Source organism: Orbicella faveolata, unplaced genomic scaffold (assembly GCF_042242905.1).
Source record: "Orbicella faveolata isolate gen_17 unplaced genomic scaffold, um_ofav_v1 contig_3, whole genome shotgun sequence".
Classification (NCBI taxonomy): domain Eukaryota; kingdom Metazoa; phylum Cnidaria; class Anthozoa; order Scleractinia; family Merulinidae; genus Orbicella; species Orbicella faveolata.
This window is the reverse complement of record NW_028301558.1, coordinates 4,994,469-5,018,817: the sequence shown is the minus strand read 5'-3', so window position 1 is coordinate 5,018,817 and position 24,349 is coordinate 4,994,469. Positions and strand designations below refer to the sequence as shown.

The following is a 24,349-nucleotide window of genomic DNA, read 5'->3' as shown; positions in this document are numbered from 1 at the left end:
TTTGAAAGTGACAATTACCTGATAACATCTACGGTAAAGTAAGTTCCTGCGACCAAAAAACGAATTAACATCACGTTTCAAAACCAACAACCCGTGTATTTTTCTTTTCGTGAAACTGACTGTTCCTGCGTAAGAACAGTACAAGATAGAAAATTTTCCTGTTTTGAATTTGGACTTTCCGCATTATTCAAATTGTCTCAAGCTGCAATTACCGACCGCAATTGTAACGAAAATTAAATCTCTGTTGAAATGATTTTATAACGTTCTACAGGTTTAAGATTCAAGGTGACTCGTTAAGGATGTTGAACGTGATAATCTGTCGTTTGGCCAGAATGCGGGTAAGCCCCCATCCCCAGTGACTGACAATAGGTTCGCTATGCGTACATGTGGTCCTTCACCTGCATTTGGTTTGGTTGCAATAGTTATCAGCGCTCTTGATTAAATTTCATTTTAATTGTACACAATGTAACTGTACAGTACACAATGTTCTGTTTTGGATCTGAACCGTATACATAAGAAGTACAAGGGGTACAAGTCTTAAACCGATCTACAATCTCCAACAAAAGTCTTGGCACACCTTCCCACTTTTGCAGTATCTGTCAGGGAAATTTATCAGTTCGTCCCCTTCCCCCCAGTTCAATGTTGTTTATCGTGATGAAGTCGTCATTGCCCGTTTACAACATTGTCGGGGGAAGGGGGTTCCCTATTCTAATGATGTCATCAGGTATTGTCCCCAAAATGCCTTGTCAATGCATTTTCGTGCTATCTGATCCAGGTGTGCCAAGGACTTTTGTCGTGGATTTTAGAAAGCTTCTCTGAATTTGTGCATGTAAGACACAGAAAAAATTTTCCTCGTAGAATATTCGCTCATAGAAAACTCGGGCTTGTAGTCTTGTTGTTTAAGTTTCAATAATAGAACCAAAAACGTGCGCTTTCCAATTGAGGGAATTTCCTCCGTTGTCACTCAACTACCCATCCAGTTAGGGCGTACATTATAAACCAGACGTCTAGCTTGTTATATAACCGAGTCATATCGACATTTTATGAATGGGTTAACTTTCAATTATGAAGGGTACTGGTTCGACCCTCGGACAGGCCATTCTTTTTCTAGAGCAATTGTGTATATGTTATACGAGAGCCATAGCAAAGAACTTGACGCCGCAAAAACGTCAGGGAGACTGGGTACCAGCTTTCAGCAGTAGGAACAACCAGCGTGGATTACACATTTTTTTCTTGAAATAAAAAAAAAGAACTGTATTGGGTCAATATTGAGCTTAGATAAAAAGAACGTTCTTCATAAAGAAACTGGGACGCCATATAGTGTTGAGCAAAATATGTCGGAACATCGGATATCGCGAGCTAAAGTTTAAAAACCTTTTATGAAAGTTCGTTAAGCCGGTGGAACTGGATGCCATGCCGGCGTTATTTCCAGTCCATATATACAGAAGGGAGCCGTGGTTTGAACATATGGTATATATTGCCAGGAATTATTTGCTTTTTTTCCTTCACTGTAAGCAACGGGATTTTGCGCTATAGAATATATAGAAAATTTGGCGCGTAGGAAAGGTTTGGTCAATTTGTTTCAGTGTGTAAAAAGAAGAAAACAAATTCCTCCGTACGGCGAGACCGGGATTCGAACTTGCGACTCTGCGAATCTAAGATTTGGCAGCGAGAAGCGTGCACTAAACCACTGCGCCACCCGGCTTTGACACAACAATAAGTGTAAAATTTGCAGAAAAATACATAACAGTTTTAACAGCGCGCACTGTGGTCAGCTGCAGGAACGTGGTCAGCTGCAGGAACGTGGTCAGCTGCAGGAACGTGGTCAGCTGCAGGAACGTAAGCAGCGCATACAAGGTTACTTTTGTAGTGAATGTTTTCTTGATTAAAACTTTATCTCGCGACCGCTCATTAAAAAAGATCTTGCTTATCTAGACAAAAACGTTAAGTTTGAGGTTCGGCTTCGAAGTTTGTCTAACACGCAAGTAATTCTAAATTTGTCATATTTACATCTGTCACAACCTTCTTAGACAATTAAATGAATTTTATCAGTGGCGATTGTAGAAAAGATAATGGTGGAGTTGATAATTTACGCTTTGGAAATATTTATTCATAAAGCTAGTTTATTGTAGGTAGTTAAATCGTTGTTGCGTTAAAGAATTTGCATCCTATTTGTACTAATCTATTCTTGCCCTTTTATTTCAATTTAGACGGAATGTTGACATTGAAATCAGAGAAGGGTAAAATATTTTAATTACTTGTTTCCGTAGGTATCAACATTACGCAGCCCTAAAGTTGAAGAAGATGGCTTTGGAAAACATGAACGCTATCCGGAAAGTTCCTTTGGCAGTTTTTCTGTGAACGCAATGGGCAAATGCGAGTAAGTCATGTTGCGGTGAACATGTTTACTGTAGATTTGATTGTTTGAGCTCTGCTTAATTTGACCTCGTCAAATTTTATATCAAATTTAAAATGTGACAGAAAACTTGAGTCATCGACAAGGGTAAAATAAGCAAGAACTTGCTGTGTTATTTTGAGATTCATGGACATAAAAAATGTCGACGAAAATTCACGTCAATAATTATGGACATGGATTAAGAGATGTTTGGGTAGTGCGAAAATGTCAACTGAGACGCAATTTCGCTACGATCGATTCTTGGGCCAGTTTTGGCAAAACTACACGTGCAAAGGGAAAATATTGTTTGGTTAGTTCCGCTACATCGACAACTTTGCACAATTCCAAGGTATTGTACAAGTGTTGTTACAGTCATGGGCTTTTGTTACAATATTCTTGGATACATTTGCTGGGCACAGTGTTTTGGCGTCGAATATATATTTCTTTCTTCAAAGATTTTTATGACACTTTTTGATATTTTGTTATAATATCAACCTAGATATTTGTTTGTTTAAAGTCGACGTTCACTTCTGTTTCAGATGCCTTGGAGATGACAAATTTGAAGAAAGATCAAAGATAAAAGTCAATCTTGGAAGAAAAGCAAAAACTGATGTAGAAAACCACTCCCCGCCACTACCACAAACTAGCATTTATTTTATACTTTACAGCGAGAGGTTTGAGTTCCCGTCCTTGTGGTACAACTTGGCAGTTACGCATGCGCGTTTAGTATCAAACTTTTCAAGTCTTTTGGTGGGAAGCGTTTGTATGTATAAATTTCACTAGCGTACTCTCTTTTAGAGGCCTTCAAAAATGACCAGTTTTAAGAAGTGGCAAAAGAAAAATTTCAATCGTGGAAAGAAGGGAAAAATTGATGTGGAACACCGCCACCTCCCCACCACCACCACTAACTAGCATTTCTTTTATACTTTATAGCAGGGATTTGGAACTCTCATCCTCGTGGTACAGTTTACCTTAATACGCATGCGTACTAGGTGAGTGTCTCAGTTATAAGAAGTCTAGTATACTGTATGTTGTAACTGTAAGTAACTGACAACATCGTGTTGGGTAACCCGAACGTTTTAGCTCCGGGTTGCCCCGAAGACACGAAGTTCTCAGACACTTACAGTTACTACATACAGTATACTCGACTTCTTTCAACTGAGACACTTACATGGTATGCATGCGTGTTTTAGGTTACTGTTCCACATCAATTTTTGCTTTCCCTCCAAGATTGAAAATTTTCTTTCTGTCACTCGTCATTTCTAACGCATCTGCAAAAGAGTCTTGCAAGGATAGCTTTCAGTAAACTCACACAAGTTTGTAAAGTTGTAAAAGTAATTTATTTTCTGAAATTGCTACAAACAAAAATCAATAAAAGTTAATAAAACAATATTCAGTGCACATATCTTTCGCGTACAATAAATAACAGTGTCACGGTACTCGTTATCAGAGGTAAATAAAGCAAATTATTTGTCTCATGTCTGCCGCTATATTCCGAAGATGTTGTGATCTAAACGAAACCTTCATTTACGAATCTTGTGTTATTTTCCTCTGATAGCGATGAACTTGTTGTGTTCCCGTAATATTAACAATATCCAGTGAGGCTTTACTCTGCCGTTTGGCTTAACAAAACTCAATTGTCTTTGCCTGCCGTTTTGCAACTAGATTTCGAATTACATGAATGCCATAGAGGACGGTAATTTTACAAAACCTATGAAAAATTAAAGAAAAACACAATTACATAATGGCCATTTTTTTCCTTCTTTGTACTGCTACAAAGATTCCGAATAGTTTCATTTTCAACTCTAAGCTTACAACTGCCACTAAATAAACTTATCCACTTATTTACTGAAAAAATCACGTAAGAAAGATATAGTCGAGCTGTGCGTAAACAACGACAGAAACATGTTAATTGAATCATTACAGAATGACAGTCGATAGAATTAACATATGTACTGTCATTGATTTTGAATTTCGCGGGTTTTCTGCATCATAAACAGTCGCGTATGTCTTGAAAACATGTATCGCATTTCGTCTCGCCTTGTGAACCAAAATACTTTATGCCAAGAGAGAGAAACAAGAAAGCTCTTAAGAAAGCTCCTAATCCTATCCATCCTCACTTCTGTTTATTTTTTTCTTAGAAACATTCGCGGTCTTCACTACGATAATAAAATATTATTTTCAAGTTCTAATTTTCAACTCCTCTAAAATATTTAGCTTTTGCTAAACAGTACGGCTATAAAAGAAGGTATTCTCAGAAGTGCTAAGCGATATCTAACCTGTCACTGGTACATACGGTAGATATATTAACGTATCGACTGGTAACTTTAAGACATACGCGGTGTCTGATCAATCCAAAATGGGATTATCAACGTTGTTCACCCAGGTCCTAACTCCTCTTCTTGACTGAAAACGCATCCTGTCTGAAATAAATGAGAACATTTTCTCACATTCCGGTACAATATAGCCAATCACTATTTTGCTAAGAGAAGTGTCTTTCTATTAAGCTAAAAAGTACAGAAACAATGAGAAACACTTGGAAAATACCTCTACAAAACTCACAAACAGTTGATTAAACATTGCGGGGAAATAGCTTTTTCTACAGTAGTATTACTCTCGAGTTTCATTACTTCTGCAGGTAATTTTACACATCGTGTCGTGACTTAGCTCCTCTAGCCCCACCCTACGGTCACCTCGTTCTTACGGCCACATTTTTTGTCCCGGCGAAACGGCCATACATTTTCTTAAAAGAAAACTCCGTTAATGCAGCCATCCCTTTAATACGGCCAACGGCCACATTCCGAAATCCCAACTGACGTGTATAATCCGTTATAATTTTACCCCGTGAACACGGTTACTCAAAACAGTTATGTTCATCTTTCTATTGTTCATATACTGGTTCAAGTTTCAATTTTTTAAAAAATTACATCTGCATTCCGGATGCTTATTAATGAACAGTTGTTCAGAAGTGCAATTGTGATAGATCTGTTAAGACTTCACTCAATTTAGACCAGTCGTGAGGTTTGACCCTATCCCGTTAATGCGGCTAAATTTTCACGGCCCGTTGGTGACCGTATTAACAAGGTTCTACTGTGTTTACTTAAGTTAAACAGTCATTAAAGACATTTTTCTTAGAGATAAAAGATATCTTACCTGTCACTTGTGCATGAGGTAGTCAAGTCAACATATCGGCAGGTAACTCTAAGATATCATCTGTGGTGTACGATCAATCCATCTTGAAATCAACAACAGTCCCCCGTGCAAGCACAAAAGAAGGTGGCCAACCTGAAATACACACAAACAAAGTTTGTCAGCATTCATTTTGTACAGCGATAATTGCCTATCGCTCTCAAGTTTACGAATAATGTATCTTTATTATGACCGAAGCGTGACGAAATAAAAAGGGAAAATAACCAAGTATAGAGGCCAAATCCCAAGCAATGATCACTTACACCCTGCACGATTGTTTCATTTTTAAAAATGAGTGATCTAATGTCTTTTGATTTCTTGAGGTTTTGAATCCATGGAAAACTAGCAAAATTGGAAGGGTGATTTTTCTACGGAAACATTTCTACGTTACAGGAAAGCGGACAGCTGCATGAAAGGCATACCCGCAGATAACATAGTCATCTACTAGTCGATCAATAAAAGATCGAAAGTGCCGGAACAAAGAGCGACGACAAACCTCCGATCGTACGCTTCTGGAAAACCTCAAAGTCTTGTTTTAAAATCACAAACGCATAATTTAGGGGAAAAAAGTTATCTTTGCTCTGATCATCACTTTTGATATATTATCACAACTTGAACTAAAAGAATATACGCAACAATCTTGCAGCACTTTAGGAAAATATCCAAACGCTATACATTTGACTAATTATTTTTTACAGATCTTCTATACGTGTACCACGTGGTGTAATGGAGATCATCGTCGCTCTTCAGTCCAGGTGACCCGAAGTTCGAATACAGCTCGGAACTTTCTTTTCTTTTTTTTTTTTTTTCTTTTTTTTGGACGCGCTTGTTGACTAGTTGTAATCCCTTTAAAAACTTTAGAGAGTTGGCAAAGGCCATAAGCTAAACCTAAAACACCGTCCATGGTTAACTGCAATTTCTTACTGACTACAAGTAAGGGGTGTAAATCAGTATTGGAAGAATACGGTTAGAATTTGACAGCAGCTTGACTTAATGAAAAGTTCAAGTTTGCGAGAGATAGCAACTAACGAACGATTGTCTTTTGTTGTTGTTGTTGTTTTCTTTTTGTCCTTTTTTGTTTTTTGTTTTTTGTTTTTATTTTGTGAACCATAGTTCTAAAAAAATTGTTTAAAAAAAATGAAATGTCACTTAGCCACAGGCAAAAATATTCTAAAGCAAACAAATAACATAAACAAAAGGCAAAAGGAATACCAACAGCCAGATGAAGAATGTCGTCATAAAGACTGTAGAGTGTGTAATTCCGTTGACCGAAAAATGCTTCGTGGGCCAATGGTTTTCGTCTATTTCAATTAAACCAACTCTACACTATATAACAAACTATAAGATCTCTGAACTCTACTCCCCTCTCCAGAAACTTTTAGAAGACACAACACCAACTGTTTGGTAGTTTCACGAGTTCTCCTCTACTGACCCACCCCTCCCACTCTTTAAGAGAGCCTAATGGTAAAACCTGATGCTAGAGTTCGTGTTGTGAAATGTTACTCTTTCTGAACGGGACACTAATCCTTTGTACCAAGTAACGTATCTTGATGAAGACTGAACACAACCAACCAGGGTTCAAGGGCAGACTCCTCAACCAGAAGGCTAACTGGGGTAGGGCGAGGCATTTTTTTTGGTCGTCCAATTGCTTTTGTCTCTTTGTTTAAATGTACCAGAATCCACCCTTTGAGTGTAGCGTTACCAAAGAGCTACCAATGTGCATCAATTTCATTGGTGAGTGGCTGCCATATCACCCCGGGGGCTTTTATGCACTAGAGGAACTTGTTAAGTAGCAGGCGGTTAACCAGGTAAGGCCCCACTTTACCAACCTTGACGTTGCCAGAGTAATTAATGCTACTAATTGACAAGCTTGCGCCCAAAGTCTTTGTCAGTATTAACGGCCTACAACCGTTGTTGCGATAGAACATTTTGTGAAGTATTGTAGACCACCCGTATATGAGATTCAGGGCTCATTGTTGCCTAACCAATCTTCTATATAAACTCCCTTAGTAAGCAGTGAAGATCAATTTGACTAGCAGTAATTATCATGTTAGATTTATTTCACGCGCATGTTTTCAGAAATTTAGTACTTGCGTGTGAATTACCTGGCTTGAGTGTGGCTGTGTAGGATGCAGTTACACTCACTCTACACCGAAGTTCAGCACTGTTTTGAGAGTTATAGGAACGTTAATCCTATGGAAAGGAAAACAAGAATGACCTGTTTAGCAATCAAATCAGGGCCGACTTATATGTGATATGATCTGAAACTGACAAACAAACTAAAACTGTACAAATGTAGACCGAAGGTTAACTGTTCATCTGTAAGAGTTTATCAGCAAACCTAACTAGCCGCACGAAGCGCGGGAAAACACGTGCGAGAGAATAACGATTGGTTCCGTTTGGTTTTACTTAACAATTGGTTCATGCTTTAACGTGGACTATGTAGTTTTATATCATAAGTCAAATTATTCTCGCATTTGGATTGGTTCTTTCTTATCAACTTCTGGAGGACAGACATAGAGATGACGTCATTATTACCATTTTTGTTTCTATAATAATAATAATAATAATAATAATAATAATAATAATAAACGAATCTTTAGACAGGATTAACCCATCAGTGCTATAAAGTACTGTTATCAAAGGGGTCCTGTGAGATTTAAATATTTAAAAATTTAAAAAAGGTAAAAAGTTTATTATATAAAACAATAGATTCCATGTTGCCGTGCGTAATAGATCATAGAAGACGTCAAAATGTGGTAAAAGCATCAGTGATATACTCGGTTATCGCCTCGTGTGCCACTTTTTTGTTCTTACCACATTTTCACGTCATCTGTGATCTATTACTGAACAAACACACCGCAACATGGAATCTATTTGTTACATGGTGCACGCTTATTTACTGTCTTGTGTGTCGAATTGGATTGGGAGGCCATCAGTGCTGGCAATGCTATACTTAAACAGTAGACTGTTCCTGTCGAGGAACTATCGGATGATAAAACAAATATTTGCCCTCGAAGCTTACGTTTCGAGGGCAAATATGCTAGTTTTAAGAACATCAAATTTCCAGGAGGCAATTATCAGACCGATAGTTCCGAGATAAACACTCTATTGTCTTTATTGTTCACCACTAAATTTTCTTCCGCGCGCAAGTTCAAATATCTTACTAAATTATTTTCAAATCTTTTAGGTGAAAGGCGTGAAAGGCAAATGTAAAATTCGATTAAGAAAACAGACAAAAACCCACTAAACCCTTAATGCATAAATTCTTTTTGCACGCGCCTTCGTTACATCAACAGGTGATGCTTGTCCTGTGTTTCTATCGAGTTCGAGAAGTATGGCTTTTAGCGCCCCTTCTTACAGGTGTTCTCTAAAACATGATGTACGCGTGCACTCTAAACTTCCAGTAAGTGTGAGACTGTTCTTCATATTGAACACCACGTACCTCTCCAGTAAACGCCTTCATTCCCATTCTACGACAGTTGAGTCCAACGCTTTGCTAGTCGCTGGATATCGTCATCTTTCAACACCGAAGGCAAAAAGACCCAGCACCCATCTGCACCTGGAAAAGAAGAGTGAAACCGAAATTGAGTTAAACACCAGTGAGTGCACATGAATTCAATTAGCTATTTCCGAGATGCTGTAAAAACGAGTCATGGTGCACAACCTTTCATGTGGAAATGAGTTTTACTTACAAATCAAACTCATCTCCATATGAAAGGTTGTGCACCAGAGCTCGTTTTGAAACAGAGGTAAAAAGTCAATCGGGATTGGCTCATTTGCACTCTTTCTTTGTAGTTTAACGCACCCTGAAACCGTAACTTTTTCGATGAAAATCGGCTTCGGAGAATTGCTGGATCCTCGATGCCTTTTTATCCACGGTAGTTCCACTTAGTAACATACAAAGTATTTTATTTACAAAGATAAGAAAACAATCATAAAAATAATTATAAAATGTGTGTTGACGCTAATGGCTGCAACAATTCCAGTCCATATTATTTATGATCATAAATTTTGTCTTGAACTTTGCCCTACCTTTTGATTTCGAAATGAAAATTTTGTGTCCTTCCACATGCACTTTTCATTACGTGGTCTCATTCTTCAAGTGGCGAGTCGACCACGAACTGTTCGCTTGCGGTCATTGATCGACCTTGACGACATGAGGGCATCTTTCCTTTTCCCCTTGTAGTACAAGTGTCGAAAGTTTGCTCAAGCAAAAGATAACCCGCTGAAACACAAACAAAGAAACTAAATATTCACGCTATCGCTAATGTGAATTAGCATATATCCTGAACGAAAAATGGAAATCTACAGGGATTTTCATTTCAAAATGCGCGCTTTCCATTTAATCACAAACCTTGCTTTGAATTTCCAGTGGCAAATACTGTAGAACATCATTTCCTGGTCTGGAATTTTTGGTCGAATGGAAAGTGTCCAAAGACAAAATATTTTACACCTGCTCTTTTAATTTACAGGTGTCAGCAACGAAACTCGGTCCGTACTGTCAAGACCCTCGAGCCTATATTCTAGAGTACGGCTCTCGCGCTTGGTTATGAGATATATATCTACTCCCACTTCAACCTAACCTGAAATGTCAGTCATCTTCCGCCCTCAGCCTAATCCCCAGCATTTCAAGTTACCTAGCGCACGCGCGCAACTGTGTGACGTGTGTGACCCTGGGAACGAGGCTTAGTTTTCGTGACAACTAACAACGAAATCAATGGACCTTCAAAGCTATCGCTAGAAGCGTTTGTTGCATCTACACGGTCGGTTGAGTTAAAAGACAGTTATTAGTAATTTAATGGTAAAAGGCTTCATTTATTTTCGTTGCTTCTCATTTATATCAGATGGAAACAGTGGTAGACGAAATTATTACGGACAAGACTATCAGTCCTGCTTTCCAAAGAGCAGTGTACCAGACTGGATGGGTGACCGCTCGGGCCACCGAGATCCAGCAGGAATTAGCACGGGTTAGTTCTATCTATAAAACAGAGAGGATAATTTTGATAGAAAAATTGCAATTGTAAGAGCTATCCAGACTGTCTGAACAGTACTGCGGCATGAACAGTAAATAAGAATATGCCGGAGTAAGACGATAAATGTTTGTAAATGCATGAAACCAGCATATTAATCAGCTTGTATCATGGTTATTATTCATGACACGTGAATTCTGCTTTGCCATTTAATGTCACCAATCGATAACACAAATAGATGTTATGTATACTTCATTTCCTTCCGCCTTAGGAAAATTACTTCTTTCAAGTATAGGCAACTGTTCTGCTACTAGTTTGTAGATGTTTCACCAATGAACTTAAGATCATCTTGAAATTACTCTGTACACTGTAGATGCAAATTGTAGCTAACTGTGGTCTCATTTAAATACCAATACAATGTAATGTAGCCGTTCGTGTCGGAGTCCACAACGCTTGACGGGGTGCATTGCGTGACTCCGGCCCGAGTGTAGATGTACTTTTTTCTCACGCAGATTCAAGCTGATCACTCCCTTTTATACTTTTGATATTTTCAAGCCTCGTTTTGATATTTTGATCAATCAGTCGAAATTAGGCAACCTCCTGGGGTAGATTTGTCTGGGTAACGAAATGATACGAAATTTCTTCACAAGCTATGATAACACTTAGAATCCACGTTTATTCATTGTCCACGGCGTTTTCGCCATGCTTTAAATTTAAAGTATTCGCGGATACGCGCTGGTTTCCAGTAAAGTAGGACGTGAAAGCAAGTCAACCACAAACTTTATTAAATATAAATCAATATATTTATGTTAATGACATGTTAATAAGATATTTTAAATTAACGCGAATGGAAGGAAAAAGCCAAAATAGCACAAAATTCCTGAAGACAAATGAGAAGGTGACAAATTCTTTACACAATTATTACATGTAATGCTAATGGTATATCTAAGAAACTTATTGAAATCATAACAGTGAACAAGATAAGAATACAGACGAATCGCTCGAACTGCGTGGTGCAAATATGCCCGTAAACGAGAACAGGAGGTACTTGAAATCAAGAAACGAATATACGGTCAGTGTAAAACGCAGACTGCGGACTGCAGACTTTAGACCGGAGATAAAATGCAGAGTGAGGGTAAAATGCAGACTACAAACCTTTTGATATTTGAAAAGTCTGTATTGTGCAGTGTGCATTTTACTCCTGGTCTGCAGTCTGCAACGAAGCTTACTGACAAAAATGCTTTATTTTTTTGTATTTTACAAGGGTGAAAGTAAACCTTTTGATGAACTTGTTCTACATTTTGGTGATCCTCAAGGATTTGGCCAGCCACCAATCACGTCTATGAGACAGGTTGGTGATGTCTGTACAGTATCGCAGTTAAATATGGGTTATTGAAGACCAATCGGGAGGCTAATGTGCCCTTAACCCCAATTTTTTGTATTTCTTTTCAAAAAGAATATATAATTTGGAAAAGATTAAAAAACAAATCGACTTCATCCATCAAATCCTCGCTTATCTGCGAAGGTTTGAAGTTCGATATTCTGGCTCACGGCCGCGCGAAAGGAAATGTGTGACCTAATGTAGCCGGGAAGCCAATTTCTTGGCGTTTGAAATGATCATGCGATTAAATGGGTTTCATCTGAAATTTCTGACCTTAAATCTCCATATTGTGACCCTCAGTCACCAAAATCATTAAAAAGCATCAAGAAATGGCATCAGACAACATAGATTCCGATTATTCGGTCGAGTCCGGATATTTTGGATGTTTACGCAAGTTCATTTTATGCTTTTTTACGAACCGGAACTTGTAATATCTTAATAAGCTAATCAGCATTCAGCTGCCGGGAAACACTGTGTTGTCGTGACATCACATGTACGGTTCACAGGAATGACATTACAATCGGCCCACTTTTCTCTCGAGAATTTTTTTCGCCGGAGCCTATACATTAGAATTGACGAGCTCTATGATTAAAACTTAGAAAAGGGTAAAGAACAGTTAAAAGCAAATCTTTTCGCCGTTTTACCGTCATGTTTGCCTCTAACTATAGCAAAGAGGTACTCTGTGAAGTACAAAGCCACCATAACTGTGCATATTGCATTAGCTGTAACGTGGGCTCGCCAGTTTTTACTGTTCCACACTCTTAACACGGCAATGTTGAACAGCATCACTTGCAACCACACAGAAATGGCGTTGAAAATCACATCTATGGCAAGACCGGCAAGACAACGCCAAAGAAACTCCCAGAAAAGACCTGTAAAGTAATCTTCAGGCGCGTGCAAATTATCAGGGTACATAAACTGGTAGAGCTGGATGAATCCAACCGCTGAAACCAAAGCAGTGGGCTCTGTGAGAAGAAGCTGAATGCTGACATCTGCCACGAAACGCATGCTTCGAGGAGTGCGAGCTTGTCCTGCGTGGAAATTCCTCGTTTGTGATCTATCACAGCGAGACATGAGTTTATACATGTACTCCCAGATGTGGTCTCGCATCATAACCGTTATGCGTTCCAGAAGATCGATTACAGCGTGGCCAACTCCCAAAGCAACAAATAACGGAAAGCTTGTCAACTCTGCTTGCATGACACGAAAGACTACCGCTGACGCAGTGTACAGAGTACTCACTAAGAGGTGCAGAACACGGGGGTGAACGAAGTTGAGCTTCGGTACGGCTGTGCGAGCGATGACTTTAGGGATACACACTATTAATGGGCTTAATGCTGCAATGAACACTTTCTGTAGCTCGGTTTTCTCCGTATACCACGGAAAGATCTTGTAAGCTAGTGACCAGGCGATCGGAAAGCCAAATAAAAACTGCAGAGCTAACAAAGCTGCAACCTTGCACAATGTCTTCTTGCCGTACGTTTGTACGGGTATGATCCGTTTGGCGATGATCAAGCTGTTACCGATTACCAGCGAGGCTGACAAAACATTCAGAGGGTACGTCATCCAGGGACGTTTGTAGATGCCATACATCTGTAGAAAAAGGCGATAGCAAGTATCTGTAAAGGCAGCGAGAAGATTTATCGTTAAAAGATTGAGTTCTTTCATAACCAGACAACCAAACATGCACAGCATTATCGAGAAATGCCAAATCTCGATGAAGAACCCTTCGACACACTGGCCTGTAACTCGAATACTCTGAATTAAAGGCGGAATGCTGTCCCATGTAAACGTCTTTTCATAGCAAAGATCAGCCGTGTTAAGGTCTAACAAAATGACTGCGACTGCCAGCAAACCGATGCTAGACCCGAACACGAACTGCATTGTAAACACAGTCTTGAAACACAGAAGCATTGATTTCCAAGCCGAGGGACGGGAAAGTTTCCACGCCATTTTGCCATAGTGTCCAAGTGGTGGATTGAATTCTTGAAAAATAGTGTCGTTTGGATCAAATTCTGTGAAATCACTCAGTGCTCCTTCTTGAACCAGAGCTTCTACCTCCGTACTGTCGCTGTTTTCTGAACTCGCTCGCCGACATCTTGTTCCTGAGTAGTTTTCGATAACGCTTCCGGTGAAACTTTCAGCAATGTAGGCAAGAAATGTTATAACGGCTTCTAACATTCTGAATGCTTTCTGTTGAATTCCCAGTAATACTTGACTGCTTCAGATCAAAAGCTTCATTCCACAAACAAATGGAAACATTTCAGTGCCCGGTTAACCTTGACGCGTTATATGATACGGCTAACTTCAGTAAATCTGTTTTAGTTTTAGAGCGGAGTGTGTCCTCCCAGAAACTGAAAAAAGAAACACTGTCCGGCCAGAAACTGAAAAAAGCGGCTCATAGTTCGTTCCTTACAACGGTAGTTGGCGATAAGCACACAAACGGCCAGCGTCACAAATAGAACTATAGGTAGTACTTTATTAGATTACAGATTCGCTCAGCCGCGACAAAAATAACCACATATTTGGGCACGCTATCTAACAGCCGTCACGCAATCTTGTACAATTCGACGAGGGGGGAGGGGGCAGGAAGACCAAAAAGGTTTCCTGTACAAGTCAGCGAAAAAAAAAATTGCAAAACTAGTTGGGCAAAAGAAATTTATGGAACAAAACTAAAAAATTAAGCACAACCTAAAGAAGAAAAACATCCTTACTCAGAAAAATTCCCTCTCCTGAAATTTCCTTTAATGTCTGCTTGCGAAGCTACAATCATGGACAAAAGCAGCTGAGAAACTCCCGAAAAAAACCTGTTTCGCAGAATGCGTGAGTTTTTCAATCTCCATTTTACACATTTCGACCCCCTCTCCCCTTTTCAATGTTGCAACAATTTGACAGTGTCCACGGAGCGTATTTCAGCATTGAAAAAGGGGAGAGGGGGCCTGGCTATCGACAAAACAGATGGTTTTTTTTTTTTTTCAATTACGGAAGGACGCCGATGGAAAGCGTTTGTTTTGCTCAAACGTGTCAACACTTTTGTCCATGATTGTAGGACAGAAGTTTATTTAAGTACTGTATTAAGCATTTTAATATCTTTGTTGACAGTTTCTAGCATGTCTCCTTTGTCCAAATTGCCTTGATGACCCAAGCTACCCGGTAGATGTAAAAGAGAAAGCTCGCAGAATCCTTAAGGCAAAACGAGGATGTACCATAAGTAAGAAGTACCTTCTGCCTCACTGTTTTTATTATGTCTATCTGCTCTGACCTTTGTTACTTAGCGAGATCATTAAACTTAGTGCGATTGCAGCTGTCTCTCATCAGTTGCTCGAGAGTTTGACTAAAACTGAATTTAGCTGTAATCATGAAGGCTGATATATTATATTCAGTAGCCCTCCCCTTCAGATGGCGATAAAATAATCCCTTTGCTATCCAGTCTCTCATCTCATATCAGTATATGGCTTTTTCTTATTTCTTAAGAAACTTGTGGGACTATGACTGGAACCAAGAGACTATGATCATAGATCATAGTCTCTTGGTAGACCTTTCTAAAACTAGTGGCTAGCTGGGAAAACCGGTCAATGAAACCACTGAACGGACGCACGGCTTATCTGATTTCAAACCAGATTCTCCCTACACCAGTGGTCTTAAGAGTGATCAGATCAACCCTCCCGGTCACGTTTCGTTCAATATAATAATATCTTTGTTTTCGTGTAGGTTCTTACACTGATTTCGTTGGATTACGACTTGTTCGTGAAGATGTAGCCAAATTTATCTCAAGAAGAGATGGTTATCCTGCTGATCCAGATGACATCATTCTAACAAATGGGGGATCAATAGGCATACAGGTTCGTCACAAAATTTGTAGTCAGTTTTGTAGTTAGCACGTATATCGCTAATTCTTAATTTTTAAGCCTAGAGTTTCTTTCGACGGAACCGACAATGTTATACAAGGCGTGCAATTTTGATATGTTTGATGCAACGTGCTTTTAACGAAATCCACGAGCGGTACACTAAAGGAGTGCTGCATGGCGAAGATTGCAGGGCAAAAAATCTAAGAATAAAACTGGTTTGAAGCTAATTCCTCTACAAATGTGAATGAAGTTACGTCATAGAACATAGAACATCAAAGCCGTCACTTCCTTAAATTTCCTGCTTTAATTTTTAACAGAACAGAGCACGGTCAAGTATTTTCCCGTTGTTAACTATAGGAATGTTCAAGTGTCATGATCTTGCCGAGTTAGTACTCATGTACCATTCTAGGTAATCCTTGTTTCTACAGTTTCCAACCAGTAAGAACCCAAATGGTTCGTTCCACTCCGTACAACAGCAAGGTTTCAGTTTCCACTACTAGTTTTATAAATAAAAAAACACACACTCACAACATGCAAGCGAGCCGGCTGGGCGCAAACGATGACTCGCCTAAAAAATAACAAATAAAGTCCCTCACTTCTTGTCTTTTTTTCAGATTGGCGTGGAAGCGCTCGGCACCAGTTCTCTCAACAACAGAGGAAGGGCAGGACTCATGATTCCGGTTCCGGGCTTTTATCAATACACTGCCAGGAGCATAGATTTCAAATTTTACAAAGTAACGTTTGTCTTCACGTATTTTAGACAGCAAGTAGTGAATCTTTTTTTTTTTTTTAACAAGATTCTGACGCAGCCGAAATTTCATAATCATACCAATCATTATCAAACCCGAACGGGGATTGTACCACAGCGAGTTCACTGCTCGCTCTTTATTTTTTACTTTTTTAATCTCGCTCACAGTCTTTCCGCTCTCTTCCTTTCTATAAGGAAAAATTGCTCGTATTCGACACTAAGGTATTCCACAATTAAGATCAACATAAACTGATTACCCGTATAGATTGGGTTAATTACATTTGCTGTACGGTTGTTGCTGTAAAAGTCAGCCTTAAGCATGGCGCTAAAGCCCAGGGAACGCTAACAGAAATGCAAGCTTGGGTTTGGTGCTCGAGCTTCAAAAACAATAATTACTGTTACTAACACATGTGATTTTCCTTTTTTTTCAATACCTTTTTTTTTTTTTTGCTGGGTAGATTCCTTACTATTTGGATGAAGAAAACAACTGGAATTTTAACACTAGCGAACTGAAGAGAGCATTAGACGAGGCCAAGCCACACTGTACACCGAGGGGACTGGTACTCGTTAATCCAGGAAATCCCACAGGTATCAAGTGCAGGCAAAGTTAATGAACACACTTTGAAATCAATCAGGGAAACGTCCTTTGTTCTCACTGGTAGAAAATAACGACGAGAAGCTTCTCAGAGAGGCGGTGTCATTTTCAGTCGTATTAAATTTTGCCTTTTTCGTTCGTTCGTTTGTTCGTTGGCTCGCTCCTTCGTTCATTTGTTCGTTCGTTCGTTCGCTCGCTCGCTCGCTCGCTCATTCGTTCGTTCGTTCGTTCGTTCGTTCGCTCGCTCGCTCTTTTGTTCATTCGTTTGCTCACTCGCTCGTTCTTTCGTTCGTTTGTTCGTTCGTTCGTTCGTTCGTTAGTTTATTCACTTTTCGTTTTCTTTTTTTCCATAGGCCATGTATTGACTTATAACACCATTAGAGACGTTATCAAGTTTTGCGCCAGAGAGAAACTGGTTTTATTCGCCGATGAAGTATATCAGGAAACACTGTTTACGAATGAGGCCCAGTTCCACTCGTGCAAAAAGGTTCTGAGGGACCTTGGACCCGAGTACATTAAATTTCAGCTGATGTCAATACACTCAGTCTCCAAAGGAATTTATGGCGAGTAAGAGAAGCATTTTGTTTAATGTTTTTAGGCGAGTCAAAGAATATGTATATTTAGCATAAGCGATTCAGTTTCTAATGGATCCACAAAAACACAATCAGTGCTGAAACAGAATGTTAACTCTGTCAATGAATTTGAGCCCAATGTATTGAATACTGTCTGTGCGACGCGGTTTAAAAAACTCAAAATTTTACAAAAAGGCAAGAGCTCATTAATGTTTTTATCACCTAAAATTCTACAGCTTTTGAAAGACAATTTCTCCTTGAATATTGCACACAAAGAGCTTAGAATCCCCTTTATTAAAAACTGAATCATTGGAAAAGCAATTCGAGAATTTTCATTGGCTTAGCCATCATGGGTTATGAGCAATTACACCATGCTCTACAAATTTGGTAAGCGTGCGCGTGATTTTTGGGCGTTTTCTTTTTATTTTATTTTAGTTTTCTATGTTTTGGGCGTGTTTTTAACAAAACAATTATTCAACTCACGCTTGTAGGATATGAGATTATTATAACCTCATATCCAACGCTTAAAGAACATAGAGTCACTATCAGGGTTGTTGCAGAGCCCTTGAAATAACTTTGTTGAAAAGAGCATTACCCAAAGAACTTCAGTGACCTTTTCTGAGTAGTGAATATTTAATTGTGAAAATGTAAGGGATGGCATTTTGCAAAATAAGCGCTTCCAGGTTTTCTTTGACTATGTGTGCGTTATGCTAGCGGGTTCAAAGTAAATATTTTGACTAGCGCCATTTTTTCTATTGAATATACATGTACACACAAGTCAAATTGTGTTGAATTGAAGTACTGTTAATTTTTTTCCCCCATTGTTTTTCCTGATTTTTAAGGTGTGGCTTACGTGGAGCGTACTTGGAGTTAGTAGCATTTAGCAAAGAGGTCAAACGTCAATTTAGAAACAAACTCACGCCACATAGCTGCCCTTCAACGATTGGACAGGTATTTTTTGTAAAAAACAATATTTTAACGTTCGTGACCATCTCTAACTTCTGGTCACTCGTAAGTAAGTTGCATACAGAAGGGAATTACTTTATAATTGATTGATTGATTGATCGCCGACCGATCGACCGATCGTCCGACTATCCGACCGACCGAATGACTGACTTTACATTTAGGTATCAGAGGTGCCAAAATTAGCATTTTCTGATTTCCTTGCGTTTTTTGTTTATGTCTGTAATGCGTTGTTATGATTGACAGGCCCGCGTGATAGGGCTATGAAAAGAACCTGTCCACTATCAACTGGCATACGTTCCCCGACTGTATATATGGGGGTAGTCTTGTACATCGCAGCAAAAACTTAAGGCGTTTGCTTAAAACTCTCGACACAGAAATGAGTTCTTTTCGAAATGAATACAAGGGAAATACAATAGCAAAAGAAGATCAAGGTAGGTTACCTTGATCTTCTCTTGAATTAAAGTAAATTTGCTTTACTATTGAAGGCCGCCCTGAGTGCGATGTGCAATCCGCCTCAACCTGGTGACGAGTCTTACGAAGTGTTTATTAAGGTATGATTTTGATTATTTTATGTTCTGGGTTTTGCAGATTTACAGTTTGAGAAGTGTTTCAAAGCTTATTTTTACAATCCATTTCATTTTTGGTCTGTGGCGCGATTTGTAAAGAAAAAGTCAAGACAATTCATATATCCAATCACTGCATTACGTCGGTCTGACCAGTTGAGAGCAGAGCGAAAGCAGATTAATGAGTGCGGGCGGGACGAGGGACCGGATAGAGAAGAATGACCGAATTTTGGGCAAAAAAAGATCCTAAATTACAAGGAAAATAAGGCAGCCGAATAGTAATCTGCTTATTCAATGGTACTGGTGGATAATACGCGGTACGCGGAATATTATTTATCAAACCATACAATCGTCGGATAAGATGTGTTGGTCTTCCACAGTCTCAGATCTCGGCTGGAATCTTTATGAGTAACTATATTACTCTCCTTCTGGTATTCCTCTATGTAGTTTACTACACTATTATTTTCTGTGAGATTCATGTCACTGTTCAAGATAGTTTCGATGTTGAAATTGCTTTTGCGATACCCTCCCTTAACATCTCCCATTCCTACCTTTATTTCATAGGAGAAGATGGCCATTTTAGACTCGTATCAAAGGAAAGCCAAGATCACCACCTCAATGTTGAATTCTCTTGAAGGAATGACGTGCAGTGAAGTAACTGGAGCCTTGTACGCCTTTCCCAGAGTTCATCTTCCACGGAAAGCTATAGAAGAGGCCAAGGTAAGAACTGGCATCACTTGTGTGAATTAAGCAGGAAGGAAGCTTAAGTTTGAGTCAGTTGCTATTACAGTAGACTAAAAGTTCGAGATTTTAATGAGGTGATAGTTGATGAGCCGGAATCAACCATCACCTCCTAGAAAGCGAGAACGAATAATCGAATTGCTTTAATAGAATTATAACAAAATTTCTTTCAAATAACAATTTCCAATGATTTTTCTACAGTAGTATTTAACCGGCCACGCTTTAGCACTTGAAAATCGCGCGAGGATTGTATTGCTGTGTGAAACCTGCAGCTATTCACACACGCTAATCAGTTCATAGAAAACTTTGAGGTTTTAAAGTCGCATAACGGCCAACTTCCTTTCCTTAATATTTTTGGAAAATGAAATGTCCAGTAATATTTCTAAATCTCCTTGGAAAAATATATAGAATTTTACTAGCAAGCTACTGTTAATGCTGCAGTCTGATTGGCCGAACTATCGTACACTATCAGCCACATAAGTGTGCAGTGGTTGGAGGTCGTCCACGTATTGGCAATTTTTTTTTTGTTTCTCCGATGTATTGAGGAAAAATTAAAAGGACAGAGTCATGACTGTCTTTGTAAGCGGCTGTTTTTATGTTCTTTTCAGTTAGCAAATTGTGGACCGGACGAGTTCTACTGCTGGCAGATGCTTGAGGCCACTGGAATAACTCCCGTATGTGGGTATTTGTTTGGACAGAAGGAAGGGACCCATCATTTTAGGTGAGAATTTACGTTACACATCTTCACGCATTTCAACGAAGCTAACACTATTTGAAGAGACTAGTTCTGGGAGCACTCAACTGACGTGATTATTAAGGTAGAATGGTAGTTAACAAGGCGTATCCGTAACAGACAAGATAGATCGTTGTAAGTCGTTTTTGGTAAAGAAGTTCATTTGTCTCGTTCTCTTCCTTGCAGACTTACAATTCTACCTCCAGAAGAAAAACTAGTGCCCATGTTCGACAGAATAAGCAAGTTTCACAAGGAATTCATGGATAAATACAAGGATGATAATGATAATAACAAGCTGTAGTGACTTAACAAGCCAACAACAAAAAAGTCGCGGAATAACAAAAAATCAAATAACTGGAATGATTTCTACCTGTCCATTTGCGTACGCGGTTACAAGGAACCAGACTAGGAAACTTGTTATTTATTTAAACTTATGCTATCCAACTTATTGTTGATGAACTACGTTATACAATTGTAAAGCATTTTCCCAGGCATTGTCACCGCTGACATGTGCCCTGACACGGAAAGATATGAAAGAAATATGAAAACATGAAAAAAACCACAAACCACTGACATCGCTACGACGTTTTTCTGGTGCCATTTCCCTGTGTGTACACGAAAAAAAGTGAGCGGAGTAATCTTCTTCTAGACTGCAAAACAGTCGTTTTTCGCGTTTCATCCGACGTGAAACGTTCAAGGCCGGCATTAACCGCCACGAAACCACGCTTGAGTTTCTCTTGTTCCCCCTATGATCCCTCCCACGCCGTGCTGAACTTATCAGCCGGAATTCCAATTTTCTTTCTTCTCTTCCCATAAAAATCTGATTTTGTAAAACAAAAATTTGGGATAAAATGTGCTGGCATGGTCCCAACCAATATCAAAACAAATCAAAACGCCAGTGCTATAGGAGTTTGCGTCGATTTTGAATTCCGATCGACGAATATATACAGTTAAATCCCGCCATTTCGAACTCTCAAGGGAAACTCAGGAGAACTCTCAGTTCGAAATAGCCGATAGTGATTGACTGAAAAACAAATCCAAGAGAAATGGTTTTCAGTTCGAAATAACGAGGAATTCGAAATAACCGAGTCCGAATTAGCAGGGTCCACTGACTGTACCTTTATTGGTCTTTCTTCCTTGGATATCCTTAAGTCACACATAAGCTAACTGAGCATCAGGCCTTTCTAAGGAGAGGACAGAGGGCAGTTAGGAGGAGGAGAAGAGCAGAGGAAGGCCTGACAAAAAGGAATGAACCTTTTTAACAATGTCGTGCAATATCAACAATTTTTCATATTTTTCATATAAACAAAAAGCAACTCCATAAATAAAATTAGCAATCCCGAATTAAGGATCTGTGTTGAATGATCAAAGATCGTCAGAGATTTCATAGCAGATCAACCCAAGGCATTCAATACAGTATAGCAGGTGTTTTGTTTTGTACGCGGCGCGGGGTGGGGAAAATACGTGTTCTGTCCTGAAACCCTAAATTACATGTACATTGCTAATGAGACAATGATCATTCCACTTGATTGACATGGGAATTCCACGCCAACCCCTGCAAGGTCATCTTGGTTTTCTTAGTTTGAAGGGACCACATGTAGGCTGAGTATTGCTATTGCACTGGATGGGACGAATTTCCATTGAAGCATGCCAAGTCCATTCAATTCTACCATAAAAAAAGAGTTGTTTTCTCAAAACAATCATAGCAGCTGCTTATTGCATGCCGCTCTTCACATGATGACAATGTATGGATCAGACCAATGTCAGAGTGTGCAATTGGGGTACTATGTTCTCCAAGATGGTAACATACAGGATTTCATAAAAAAATCTGTTAACCCAACTCTTTTTGTTCATTGCAGATGTGGTTTAAGGGGAGGGTATGCAGAGTTGATCGGATTCAGCAAAGAAGTTAAACACCAGTCTAAGAAATTTATGTCACCTGGTTAGCGCCCTTCGATGATTGGACAGGTACAAATGTTAATTACAAAACAAACATGCAAAAGAAGATAATGTAAGGCTAATAAGCCTATGAACAGGCTCTCTAATCATCCTAGAGATGATGAACTGATCCTCAGGCAGGGGAAAAGAGCTGATAGTCTTGATTCCATTACAGAACCTCAAACATCCAAGGGTTAATTCATTGTTCATGAAGTGAAAAATGCACTGTATTTCTTAATATGATAGCTTTAAGGCTTACAAAATTACTGATGAGTATGAATGACCCTATTCTCCCAGAGAGCTAGGACTATGATGATGATGATGATGATGCATTATACGCTAGGTTTCTGTTGTTTTGCTCACATCAGATAATGCAGTATTTAAATATTGTAATGTTCAAAATGGTTCAATAAATTTGAGTGTACCACTGAGGAACAGTTTTTGTTACAGTGAGAGTGCTCCCAGATTTGAATAAAATGCTTGGTTATTTCAAATAATAATAATTATCATTTTGATTTATTTTCTATCAATCCATTTTTTTTTTTTTGTCAAATAGTATTACAACTGCTGCATGTAAAAGAACAAATATTAAAGAAAAGTTATTAGTATTGACCATGAGAAAAAACAAAATTTTGAAGCACAGAAAAAGGCTCTAATGAGAACTCATGCTTGATTGAAATGGATGGTGAAAAACACAAGAAGAGAACTCTTCTAAATTTATGTATGAGTGGTAAACACCAGGTGACAAAGGATTGCATAATATAATGATGTAACATAAAGTAATGGCATTCTGGCCAGAGAAAAGAACAATCAACACAAGTAGAACAGAAAAAGTGTTGTTGTTCATTGACATGGTTTGACAAATTCATTATTAGATTTCTCCAAGGGGCTGTTTGATAGCTCTATTAATGTAAATAATAAGGGAAAAGAAATGAGAAAGTGTGGAGAAAGTTAACTGTGAAGCATGTTTTTGCAAGATTGGTAAAATTGCGTGACATTCTTTTGGTTCTTAAAGGTTGCCATGAGTACAATTTGTAATCCACCTCAACCTGGTGATGAGTCTTACAAGATGTTTTTCAAGGTAAGTTTCAAAAGATTTTGTCAATTGAAAATGGTTTGGATTTGTTACTTGCACACTTGACAAAGATTTTAGTCAAACAAAATTTCACTTAAATCATCAGTTTTCAAGTAGAGCCCTACTTTATTCGTCTTCAGCTTGTTTCAACTATGTGTTTTTTTATACATCATAATTATAATCATACTGGTTACTATGGATATTACATTTAGCATCCCTACCTTCATTCCATAGGAAAAGATGGCCATTTTGGACTCGTATCAAAGGAAAGCCAAGACCACCACCTCAATGTTGAATTCTACTGAAGGAATGACATGTAGTGAAGTAACTGGGTCCTAGTACGCATTTCCCAGAGTTCATCTTTCACAGAAAGCTATTGAAGAGGTCAAGGGAAAAACATCAGTTGTCCATTGTCAGTGACAATGTTTGATCAGCCTGTTTTTTTCAATGTAGAAAATGAAACATTTGTTTAATGTAAAGAAACTTAATAGTCATGCAAAGGAAACTTTACAAATACAGGTTACTAAGAAATAAACAAACCATAGAAATAACAATAGTCCAAAAATATGACAAAACAATTGTAGGTACCATGTCAGTAATAAATTCCAAGAATAAAGCATTATACACTTAAA

At 38.7% G+C, this 24,349-nt stretch overlaps 2 protein-coding genes and 2 long non-coding RNA genes across 8 annotated transcripts in view; 2 read left to right on the top strand and 2 right to left on the bottom strand.

Moving 5' to 3' along the window:
- The window catches only part of LOC110042205 (uncharacterized), a 15,125-nt gene extending 11,340 nt beyond the window's left edge, over positions 1-3,785 (top strand). For all 4 annotated transcript variants that reach the window (XR_016209650.1, XR_016209652.1, XR_016209649.1 and 1 more), the window contains 2 exons: positions 2,271-2,380; positions 2,935-3,785. This is a non-coding gene — a long non-coding RNA (uncharacterized LOC110042205). The remainder of the gene's footprint in view (positions 1-2,270; positions 2,381-2,934) is intronic.
- On the bottom strand, positions 3,713-19,899 carry LOC110042206 (uncharacterized). 2 transcript variants are annotated; one of them, XR_002295869.2, is made up of 6 exons: positions 19,782-19,899; positions 9,620-9,812; positions 9,030-9,146; positions 7,690-7,777; positions 5,549-5,680; positions 3,713-4,818 (listed from the first exon to the last, which is right to left on the bottom strand). It is a non-coding gene; the product is annotated as an uncharacterized LOC110042206 (long non-coding RNA). The 2 variants fall into 2 exon arrangements; XR_016209653.1 differs by lacking the exon at positions 9,620-9,812 and having other exon boundaries at positions 19,782-19,862.
- On the top strand, positions 10,270-24,349 carry LOC110042202 (alanine aminotransferase 2-like). Its single transcript, XM_020747550.2, has 15 exons — positions 10,270-10,350; positions 10,432-10,554; positions 11,822-11,908; positions 15,041-15,149; positions 15,650-15,780; positions 16,401-16,520; positions 16,993-17,122; positions 17,483-17,696; positions 18,544-18,652; positions 19,153-19,218; positions 19,795-19,950; positions 20,580-20,692; positions 20,891-22,672; positions 23,658-23,723; positions 23,952-24,349. The coding sequence occupies exons 2-13, from the start codon at positions 10,432-10,434 to the stop codon at positions 21,003-21,005; spliced, it is 1,473 nt and encodes a 490-aa protein (XP_020603209.2). The 5' UTR covers positions 10,270-10,350; the 3' UTR covers positions 21,006-22,672; positions 23,658-23,723; positions 23,952-24,349.
- On the bottom strand, positions 11,321-14,716 carry LOC110042201 (uncharacterized). The gene has a single exon (XM_089297596.1). It carries the CDS (start codon positions 14,117-14,119, stop codon positions 12,527-12,529), a length of 1,593 nt encoding a protein of 530 aa, XP_089153722.1. The 5' UTR covers positions 14,120-14,716; the 3' UTR covers positions 11,321-12,526.